General features: G+C 54.2%; 1 protein-coding gene across 1 annotated transcript in view; it reads right to left on the bottom strand.

Annotated features, from left to right (window-relative positions):
* Positions 1-5,196: 5,196 nt before the first annotated feature.
* LOC141985920 (scavenger receptor cysteine-rich domain-containing protein SCART1-like) overlaps positions 5,197-11,070 on the bottom strand; it is a 50,331-nt gene continuing 44,457 nt past the window's right edge. Inside the window, exons 13-15 of the mRNA XM_074950126.1 lie at positions 8,650-8,739; positions 7,869-8,006; positions 5,197-5,294 (exon numbers count right to left, since the gene is read on the bottom strand). Coding sequence (XP_074806227.1) covers positions 5,197-5,294; positions 7,869-8,006; positions 8,650-8,739 — 326 coding nt within the window. The remainder of the gene's footprint in view (positions 5,295-7,868; positions 8,007-8,649; positions 8,740-11,070) is intronic.

The raw sequence follows: 11,070 nt of genomic DNA, 5'->3' as shown, positions 1-11,070 counted from the left end.
CCTACAGCCCCTGGTGTTCAAGGTTGCAATAATGAGAGGCGTCATGCGGAGGGCTGGAGGGGTGGGGGTTTCTTATTGGTGGGGGTGTTCGTGGCCCCTGGCGGGTTGCGCAGCAACCAGTGACCCATCCCGTGGATGAGTAAATCTTTTCAGAAGCCGCGGGCCCACTCGTAGGCTGCAGCACCGTGCTTTCCTTGCCCCCTGCCCTCCTTTATAAGGGCCCTTGTGGCCTGAAAAATTTGATCGAAGTCCCCCATAGCTGAAGAGCCAGCTGTACCCTATTGCGGACGCCACGGGTGTGTTCTACGAACTTCTGTAGTGCATGCCGCAGCTCATGGGGGGGTGGGGTTACGATTTCCGGGGTATTCCCTGGTGGGGCTCTTAATGCAGCCTCGTGGTCCACTAAGGCGGGTAGGCAGGGTGCGGACCACCGACGGGGCATCTGACAGGCTGGGGTTATTAAATCCATTTCACGCCTTGGGGTGGAAGGGGATGGCGGGGCGCAACTAGAAAGTGCAAAGACTGCTCCTTGGGGGGAATCTATGAAAGGTGGGAAAGAAATAACCCCAGGGGCAGCAATAGCATTGCAGGAGGAGGTAAATTGGGCAGGGACAGGGGTGGGGGCAGGGGCAGAGGTAAGGCTCTGGGCTTCAGGAGGCGAGCAGCTAAAAGAAGGTGCCTCCTGAGCAGAGTCGAGGGTTAAGGGGTAAGGGAGGGGGCTCCCAGTGGCGCTAGGCGCTGGCTCCGTGGTGGTCTTGGCGGCCATGGCATCAGGTGGTGGACCACCTTCTGCAGGGTGCTCGCCCGGGAAGGCAATTAGGGGATGGGAGCATGGGGAAAGGGGGGCTGGGGTGAGGTTGCCCAGATCGAGGCCAGCAGGCAGTAGATCATCCTCTCCCTGGGTGACCGGGGTCAAATCTAGGGCCTCAATCTCCGCATACACGGAGGAGAGGCCAACTCCTGCTACCCCGAGGGCCTCTCCTCTAGGGCCCGCCTCAACGGTTGCTTCGGGGTTCGCAGGGGGTTCGGGTGGTATCCGGGCAGGAGGAGCTTCCTCAGGGGTCTCGGAGGGGAGGGTCTCCCATGGAGGGGGGGTTCTGCCCTACAATGCCAGTCTGTCTTCCCCTCCCGACACCAGCGGATGGATCTCACTCGTGGCCGTAGCGCAAGGCTCAATATCAGTGCCTCCCTTCCTGGTCTTCCGGGGTGCTTCCACATCGGATGGGTGCAGCGGAGTTCGAGCCTTCCGCTTGCCTCAGTTCCCCTGGACTAGGGTCCAGCCCTCCATAGCGTCTTCCGGGGGTTGGTTAGAAGACGTCGTGTCTGGGGGCGGAGGCGATGGTTCAGGGGTTCGGGGGGGGGGAACGGTGAGGCAGCATGAGGGGCGGGGTTTCTCCTTGGGCGGGCCCTCTCCTATACCCAGTAATATCTTTGCTGCACCCTCCTCCATAGGCTCCGCCGGATTGGTAATAGCAAGGGTGGGACTCCCTTGCTCGCCTGGGCGTTGCAGGGAAGGTGTTTCTTGGGCCCGGACGGGAGCAGCGATGGATTGAGTAGGAGGAGGGTTGGTTTCAGGTGCCAGGCAGCCAGGGGCATCGGCAACGACGGGGCCGATGTCCTGCCGGGTCTCGGGGGTCTCGGGTGCCCCTCCCCCCTGGGCCAAAGGGCAGTCTCTGCGGACATGCCCGGCTGAGCGGCAGAGGTAGCACCGGGCCTCTCCAGTGGAGTAAAAGACCCGATAGCGGGCTCCCTGGTAGGGGACTAGGAAGGACCCCTCGAGTGCCTCTCCGTCACGCGCCCCCGCCGGCGGTAGAAGCTGCACTTGCCGGCGGAACGAAAGGACGTGACGGAGGGTGGGGTCCTTGCAGCCCAACGGGAGAGGGCTGATGACAGAGGTAAGTGTCCCCAGGGAGGAGAGAGCGGGTAACAGGGCAGCACTGGGTAAAAAGGGAGGAACGGAGGTGAGGACGAGGTGAACGCCCAGGTCTTCTAGCAGCTCTAGGGGGACGAACACCCCCCGCACCGCCAGGCCCCTCTCCACCGCCTCCTGGGCGGCAGCCTCCGAAGCTAAGAAAAAAATGACCTTCCCATATATCTTGGAGGCCGCCACAATAGCTGTGGGTCCTATCACCTTCGCCAACACCTGCACGTATGTCTCCACGTGGGGCGAGGCGGGCACCAGGAGGCAACGGACACCGTGCTTCCTGGTCAAGGTGGGGAAGGGGCCCCGGCCGCTGGTGATGGTAGCGGAGGCAGTGGATGGGCGAGATGACCAAGCGGCAGGCAGGGGGGAGCCTGCCACCACCCAGGCATAGGTCCTGGGGGCCGGGGGAGGGACATTCGCAGAGCTGGTGGAGGGAAACGCAGGGAGGGGCACCACGGTCGATGACGAGGCCACAGCTGTGGGGGCAGCCCCTGCCATGGAGGGCCCAGATGTTTTAGCGGGGCCCTTTCCTTTCTTCCCGCCCTGGCCTTTCCGGCCAGCTGGGGGCGGGTTCCTAAAATCTGCGGGGGCGGTGGGCGCAGCAGCGGCAGTAATCGCCCTGGTGCCTCCTGCTGCCGGTGCCCCAGCAGGGGCGGTGGCAAGTATTTTAAGAATAGTGGTGGGGGAGAGCCTTGGGGGTTGGGCGGGGGGGGGGTGGGAGAGGGACAGCTGATATTATTAGAGGGGCCTCGCCATTGTGTGCAGGGAGAGACGGGGAGACACTGGAAGGAAGAGGGGGGAGGGGGAAGCAGATTAACCGCTCCTCCCTGCTGGGCTGCAGGCGGGGCGGGGGGGAGGAAAGCCAAATGGGTTGGACTGGGAGCGGGGGAATAACAGAAATCGGGGTCCGGTGATAGGGGCAAGCCTTAGGATAAGCAGTCCGGGGGGTGGGGGGTGTAGACCCACGCACGTTTGTCCAAAGAGTCTCGTTTGGTCGGCTGTTATGTCCGGTCCGAAAGGCAAAGTTCAAAGGAAACAGCTGGATCCGAAGGCAGATGGCAGGTTGCCAGCAGGGACAGACGGCGGGGGGGCCGTGACAGTTGTAGTAATGGTGGGGGGGGTGGGGGGCACCGATGGATCGGGGGGCAGCTCCGTGCCACACCCCCTGTGCCGCCACAAACGCAATTAAAACACTGTCAAACTCCCCCCCACGAGAGTATAATTCAAAAAATTACTCAGTCTTACGGCCCCCTTCACGATGATTTGTAGTTTCCCTGGGTGATTTCTTCTCCAGCTTGTTGGCTGTGTACCAAGGCTTCCGGCGGGCCGAGATAAGAAAGGAATTCCAAACAGACAGCAAAACAGCTGGGTCTGGGGGCTTCCACTCCCCCCTCCGGATAGCAAAATCGGCAATCTTCCCCCCCCTCCTCCGGGGGTTTCAGCTGAGGCAAATAGCTGCGCCCGAAAGCAGGCGTGGGGGCGGGGGGGGGGCAGGTGGTGGCGGCAAGCTGGAGGCCGACCAGCACGTAAACGGCAAGAAAAAACAACAAAAAAGCAAGCAAGTGTTCCAGGAAGCACTCTAGACAGCTGCATTCCACAGGGCCCTGGGCTGGAAGCCGGAGTAGAGGGCGGACCCAGGTTTCCCCCAAATTCTCCCAACTCCTGGTCAGACAGGAGGAGTTGACCTGGACTGTGGGTTCAGAAAAACGGCCAAGCTGAGGGCTGCCGTGAAGCTCCAAGGCGAGCAAATCCGCCAATAAGTGCAAGACCCACCAAGGTAGAGCAGGAACTTTGTCACTATATATCTGTGATTTGGTGCCCACCCCACAGAAGGCCTTGAGGGGTTAAAGTGGCTAGGCAGGACAATTAACTTCCCAGGCTGTGCCTGAAGAATAGGACTGCCAACTTTCTACTTGCACAAAACCGAACACTCTTGCCCTGTCCCCTGCCCCCCCTTCTCTGAGGCCCTGCCCCCCACTCACTCCATCCTGTCATCGTCCCCACTCTGTCGATCACTTTCCCCACCCTCACTCACTCACTTCTCATTTACACCAGGCTGGCTCAGGGAGCTGGGGTGTGGGTTCCAGCGTGGGGACAGAAATGTGGAGTTCAGAGTGCGGGAGGGGGCTCCAGACTGAGTCAGTGGGTTGGGATGCAAGAGGGTGTGAGGGCTCCAGCTGGGGGTGCAGGATCTGGTGCCGGGCCAGGGATGAGGGATTTGGGGTGTAGGAGGGAGCCCTGGGCTGTGACCAAAGGATTCAGAGAGCAGGAGGGGGATCAGGGCTGGGGGAGGGGGTTGGGGTGTGGGGGGGCAGAGTGAGGGCTCTGGCTGTGGGTGCGGGCTCTGGGGTGGGGCTGGTGATGAGGGGTTTGGGGTGCAGGAGTGTGCTCTTGGTTGGGACTGAGGGCTTCGGAGAGCGGGAGGGGGATCAGGGCTGTGCCAGGGGGTTGGGGCATGGCAGTGGGTCAGGGGTGCAGGCTCTGAGCCGCACTTACCTGAAGCAGCTCCCAGAAACAGTGACATGTCCCTCCTCTGGCTCCTGTGCATAGGAGCAGCCAGGGAGCACTGCCCCCACAGCTCCCGTTGGCCACAGTTCCCAGCCAATGTTGAGCTGCGGGGGTGGTGCTTGGGGCGGGGGCAGTGTGCAGAGCCCCCTAGCTGCCCCTACGCGTAGGAGCCAGAAAGGGGGAATCCAGATAGGTAGTAAGAAGCCCAAGGCAACTGCAGCATGGAGTAGGACCATACAGCCCCTGGATGCTTGTGTGAGGGTTGCATGGCTGGAAGCCAGTGTAGAGGCAGGCCCTGGTTCCCTATCAGCCACTGGGAAGTAGCCCAGGGTGCTGGGGATGCCAGCTGGACAACTCGTCCACAAGGACTTTGAATTCCCTGGAAGGGGAGAACCTTCGTGGCTCAGCCCTCTGGCCAGGTCACTAAAAGGAAGATGCAGCTCGAAGAGTGAGAGGGGCTATAGGGTGAAAGAGATGACGGTAGAGACACCATCAGAGAAAGGTAGTGCCTGGCAAGAGCTAATCCCCAGAGCTGCCAGGAGGAGTTGACCCCGTGAAAATATCCAAAGATGGCGTTGCTCCTTTTGGCCACAGCATGGCACTGGGATTTCATGCTGAGTTGTTTGTCCGCTATGACACCTAAATCCTCTTCCGAGTCACAGAAATATGACCTTGCATTTTATTAAAGCTCAGTGTTTGAATGGACCCAAGTGATCCAGATCACAATATCTCTATAACATCCCCCACTTATACAAGGGAATCCCCTACTCAGTCACCTTCACCTGCTGCTGTCCCTGTTCTCTTTCCTTTTCTCCAGGATCTGCATGTGTCATTTTGGGGGAGTTCTCCTCCTCTCTTTGCCCTGGAACAGGGTAGCACAGCCCCTGAGATTTCCCTCCTCAGTCTCCATGGGTCAGTGACATGTCTCAGTCATGTCTTTTTAATTTTTCTCTTTTCGAAAGTAAATTGCTGTATTTCTGTGTCTTCATATGACCCCTGACCCTGTTGAATGCAGATGATTGGAAACTCCTTCTCTCATCATTTCGATTTCCATTCTATCCTTCTACAGATGAAGTGACTAAACTGCACGCAGGATTGGTGGTGAAGGAAAGAAAGATATTTCTGTGAAATAGCAATGTACTCTGTGGGCATTCTGGCATTGATTTCACTGAGGCTTCATCCAGAGAACACCTCTGGCTTCTCCACTAGTCAGTACTGAGCTCAGCATTGACTTTAAACTATATTCGAAGATTGTCATGGAAATAAATATCCCACTGTGTGAAAACGATCGGTTTTACTGGGGTTTCTAGCAACAACTCAGTGACTTGTTGCTTGTTTTAGCCTTATTGCTTCAGTGGAAACCCAGATTCTTATTAACCCTCCTCTTGTCATTATTTTCTATAGAATTTATTTTTTGTCCTAGCAGAAATATTCATTCTCTGTATTTATCGCTAATGGGGAATTCTTTTTACCGTTTCCTTCAGTTCAGGTGTGAATTACCCAGAGAGAATTTCCCATTTATCTCCTTGGATTCAGGGAAAGTTTCAGATCTGAATTAGGTTTAGGAACAACCATGTTGCTCATCTCAGAATGTTCTCTTGCTGGTGTCTCACTTTTACCACATGCCTGACAGAACATTCAGTGTAAACCCACCCTGCTATCAAACAGCCGGCCATACCCAGAGGTGGCCTGCCCTTGTCTCTTGGTTTGTTGTATCTCAGCCTCTCCCTGTGATGAACCCTGGAAACTGCACAATTCATCTGGCAAGAAACACTTCCACAACAGGGAAGACGTTCAGAAAGGATTTAATATGCAAAAAGGCACAAATTCAAGATGAAGAAATTACAGGCATAAAAAAGCAGGAAACTTCCACCCCTTGAAACAATGGAATATTATACAAAGAAAGTTTAGGAATCTTTTCCCTCTCACACTTGTATTTCTTGCAACTTCACACAAATCTTATAAAAACACCTGCTTTGTCTATCAAACTGGAAGGGACTGTCTCTGGACCATCAGAACAGAGGGAGCATTTCTAAGAGAAAGAGGCGAAGCGTTTAAATCAGCACAAGGTTATTTTGTCCAATCACATTGTTCTGATATTGATCCCCCAGAGTCACAATGTCCCACATCATCATAACCTGTGTCTCCCAGAGGCAGGAACAGGGTTTCCTTCTCTATCCCAGATACACCTTCACTCCTTCGCGAGTGCAGACTCCCACCTGAAAATACCAAGGGAGACACACACAGTCAGTGGATCCACTCTGTGGTGATGGGCAGCAGCAGAGCAAGGCGGCGTTTACAGCAGTGGTTCTCAAACTTATTTGATCACCCCCCTTCTTTGTGTCCATTGCAGTTGACGCCCCCCACCCCCACCACACAAGTACATCTACCGATTTACAAAAATCAACGTCCAACTCTCACTAAATGTGAAAAGCAGTCGGGCATTGAATCACAAAGAGCCATGTAAGTACATAGCTCCCCGGCTGCCGAGCTCTGAAGGCAGCACTACCGCCAGCAGCAGCGGAGAAGTAAGAGTGGCAACGCCATACTCTGCCATCCTTACTTCTGCGCTGCTGCTGGGGGCCGCGCTGCCTTCGAAGCTGGGCGCCTGCAAAGTAGCCGCTGCTCTCTGCTCTGGCTTCTCATGCTGCCCCAGAATATATTCCATGCTCCACGGTTTGAGAACCTTTGCTCTCCGGTGTGGGCTAGGAATTGTTCCCCCTTCAGTCGTCTGGCTTGTTCTAGAACAAGTTCTAATCCATCATCTCGATACACAGTCTAGAAACTAAAACCTTTGGTTTCCAGACCAGCTAACACTGCCCAGTGCCAGCTATAGCTACCTGTAAATTTGTGAAAAAAATCCCAAGCACTTACCAGCCAGGAGCACTTAAGGACATCAGAACTGTCACTCTGCCTAACAATGAAGATAAGCATCAAATACTAAGCAATGCACATTTCATCACCACTGCACCTCCTCTGCTCGTGGCACAACAGGGAGGGGAGTGGAAATTTAGGCCAAGGATAATGGGCTAAGCCCGACTTTTACAGGAAGTGTCATGGGCTCTTTAGCATTTGTGCAGCAGTAACATGACTTTGGTTTATAAGATTCTGCCCAAAAGATACACGTTCAGTAAATAGGTAGGAATCCAGTACATCAAGAGTAGGGCAGCCACACAAGGATTTGAACCTAGAGCTTGAGGGAATCCGAGCTATCTTGCTGGTTTGACCAGGAAGTACCACCCAGCACAGATCCTACTTTTTCTCTCTCTATTTCCGGCACTGAAGCCTCTTCTTTGAGGGAATGGAGAGATGAGAGAAGGAGATTTTTTCTCACAGGAGTTGGGTTGGCCAGGGCTGTTCCCTTGCTGTGTACCCCACATTTCCAGCTACCCCACTCTGCAGAGACACTGTGAAGTGCAAACAGTTCTCCACTCACCTGTCTGTGCATCCCTGTCACTTGCCCCAGTGCCTTTGTCATCATTCTGCCCCAAGCCAGGGTCACCTTCAGGGACACACGCTTCTCTGGCATCATTGTAAACAGCCCCTGGGACATCTCCAGGCAGGGCAGGGGCATCTGGCGTGAAGATGGGAAGTAATTAAGAGAATATTCACAATGAAGACAGAAATAAACTACAAGCTGCAGATGCATCAGCCTCACTGGTCCCTGGGGATCTCTCAGCACTTAACTTCCACCTTCAGGGCATTAAGAGAAGCCCTCCTCTGGAACCCTCAGACTGGGGGATTTCACATATCACATTGATTTGATATATTTCAGGAGCTAATTGAGAGGATCCTAGAGCTCCTAGATTACAAGCGTGGGGGGGAGGGCGGGGAGCCAGCTAATAAGGTTGGGACATGGGTCCTTGGGTGTAAAATCTCTATGTCCCCCCCCAGCACAGCGTGTCTGACACAGATGTATATAAGCTGGGACAGTGACCTGAGCCAAGTATAGCGTGGGCAGCTCCTGAGCGAACTGCTCCTTCAGTCCCTGCTATGGGCCTTTATTATGCCTTTGGACATCACACGCTTCCCTACCCCAGGGCCTCCACACAGCTCTTGTCATGCACCTGGTCAGCGCCCCCAGCGTTACGCCCATAGACAATACTGGTGGGTGAACTTCCTGGTTTTCTTAACAAACCACGATTGTCCCTCCTGGGAAACACATTTAGTTTTTTGTCAGGGTGACGTTGCTTCCAGGAGGCGGATTCACTGCTCACCTCGGCCGTCTGGAGTCTGGGGGACGTCGTTCAAGGCAGGCTCCTCCACGTTATCGTAATCCAACTGAGACCCCCCTGGGGAAACTCCCTCTGGAACAGCAAACACCACACTCAGCCCATGGCACCAGCAGCGTCTCTTCAGTGCAGGTGGCCCTTCTAACTAGAGCTGTGTATCAGGGCACGTGTGAGGGGAAGTCGCAGGGGCCCATGGGGAGAAGGGCACAAGTCAGAGAACTACAGTAAAACAGGAGTCCCAGAAATAACTCGGGGCCAATCCTGTCCCTGCAGAATCCAACAGCAGCTCTTTTATGTGTTTCAGTGGGAGCAGGATCTGGGTTGTGCTGAGATAACAGGTTGGAACACGGGCACTGCCAGGCCAGAGCCGGCCTGTGTGAATCCAGCTGATCTCTGCAGACAGGTCTGAATTTTCCTGTTTCACTGGGGAGGGGGAACCTCCCCTCTGCAGGAATTAAAGCTCCCACTGGGAGATCACTGGCCTAATCCTTTGTGAGCTCCTGCTCTCCACTAGCCTTTCAGGCAGCCCAGGGCTCAACTTGGCAGCTCTCCAGCTTCTCAGCAGAACTGGCTCATCTGCTCAGTGTCTCCCCTACCCAGCAGCAGGTTAAACTCCCACAGGGCCCAAATCATGGACTCCCTTGAGAGCAGCTGGGGTAGAAATGCCGCCCTGTTTATAATTAGAGATGGGGCCAGGCCAGGAAGTTCAGGTCCAGGATTTTGCTTCAGTCTGTTATAGCGACAGGTGCCAGCCCCAAAACTGAGATCCGAAGTTGGGGTCAGAATCTGCAAATCCCTCCTCCCACAAAGTTCTGGTGAGTTTGGGTCAGTGAGTTGGGCTGAGCCCATCTGTAATTATAACATAGGACAATCTTATGTGAGCAACAAGGGTGATGTCTTGGTGGGAATCTGCTATAGACCACCGGACCAGGGGGATGAGGTGGACGAGGCTTTCTTCCGGCAACTCACGGAAGTTACTAGATCACAGGCCCTGGTTCTCATGGGAGACTTCAATCACCCTGATATCTGCTGGGAGAGCAATATAGCGGTGCACAGACAATCCAGGAAGTTTTTGGAAAGTGTAGGGGACAATTTCCTGGTGCAAGTGCTGGAGGAACCAACTAGGGGCAGAGCTCTTCTTGACCTGCTGCTCACAAACCGGGAAGAATTAGTAGGGGAAGCTAAAGTGGATGGGAACCTGGGAGGCAGTGACCATGAGATGGTCGAGTTCAGGATCCTGACACAGGGAAGAAAGGAGAGCAGCAGAATACGGACCCTGGACTTCAGAAAAGCAGACTTTGACTCCCTCCGGGAACTGATGGGCAGGATCCCTTGGGAGAATAACATGAGGGGGAAAGGAGTCCAGGAGAGCTGCCTGTATTTTAAAGAATCCTTATTGAGGTTACGGGGAGAAACCATCCTGATGTGTAGAAAGAATAGTAAATATGGCAGCGACCATCTTGACTTAACAGTGAAAACCTTGCTGATCTTAAACACAAAAAGGAAGCTTACAAGAAGTGGAAGATTAGACAAATGACCAGGGAAGAGTATAAAAATATTGCTCGGGGATTCAGGAGTGAAATCAGGAAGGCCAAATCACAGCTGGAGTTGCAGCTACCAAGAGATGTTAAGAGTAAAAAGAAGGGTTTCTTCAGGTATGTTGGCAACAAGAAGAAAGTTAAGGAAACTGTGCGCCCCTTACTGAATGAGGGAGGCAACCTAGTGACAGAGGATGTGGAAAAAGCTAATGTACTCAATGCTTTTTTTGCCTCTGTCTTCATGAGCAAGGTCAGCTCCCAGACTACTGCACTGGGAGGAACAGCATGGGGAGGAGGTGACCAGCCCTCTGTGGAGAAAGAAAGGGTTCGGGACTATTTAGAAAAGCTGGATGAGCACAAGTCCATGGGGCCGGATGCACTGCATCCGAGAGTGCTAAAGGAGTTGGCAGATGTGATTGCAGAGCCATTGGCCATTATCTTTGAAAACTCATGGTGATGGGGGGAAGTCCCGGACGACTGGAAAAAGCCTAATGTAGTGCCCATCTTTAAAAAAGGGAAGAAGGAGGATCTGGGGAACTACAGGCCAGTCAGCCTCACCTCAGTCCCTGGAAAAATCATGGAGCAGGTCCTCAAGGAATCAATTCTGAAGCACTTAGAGGAGAGGAAAGTGATCAGGAACAGTCAGCATGGATTCACCAAGGGCAAGTCATGCCTGACTAATCTAATTGCCTTCTATGATGAGATAACTGGCTCTGTGGATGAGGGGAAAGCAGTGGACGTGTTGTTCCTTGACTTTAGCAAAGCTTTTGACACGGTCTCCCACAGTATTCTTGCCAGCAAGTTAAAGAAGTATGGGCTGAATGAATGGACTATAAGGTGGATAGAAAGTTGGCTAGATTGTCGGGCT

This window comes from Natator depressus, chromosome 1 (assembly GCF_965152275.1).
Source record: "Natator depressus isolate rNatDep1 chromosome 1, rNatDep2.hap1, whole genome shotgun sequence".
Lineage (NCBI taxonomy): Eukaryota > Metazoa > Chordata > Testudines > Cheloniidae > Natator > Natator depressus.
Note: the sequence above shows the minus strand (reverse complement) of the source record. Positions and strands in the feature narration are given on the sequence as shown.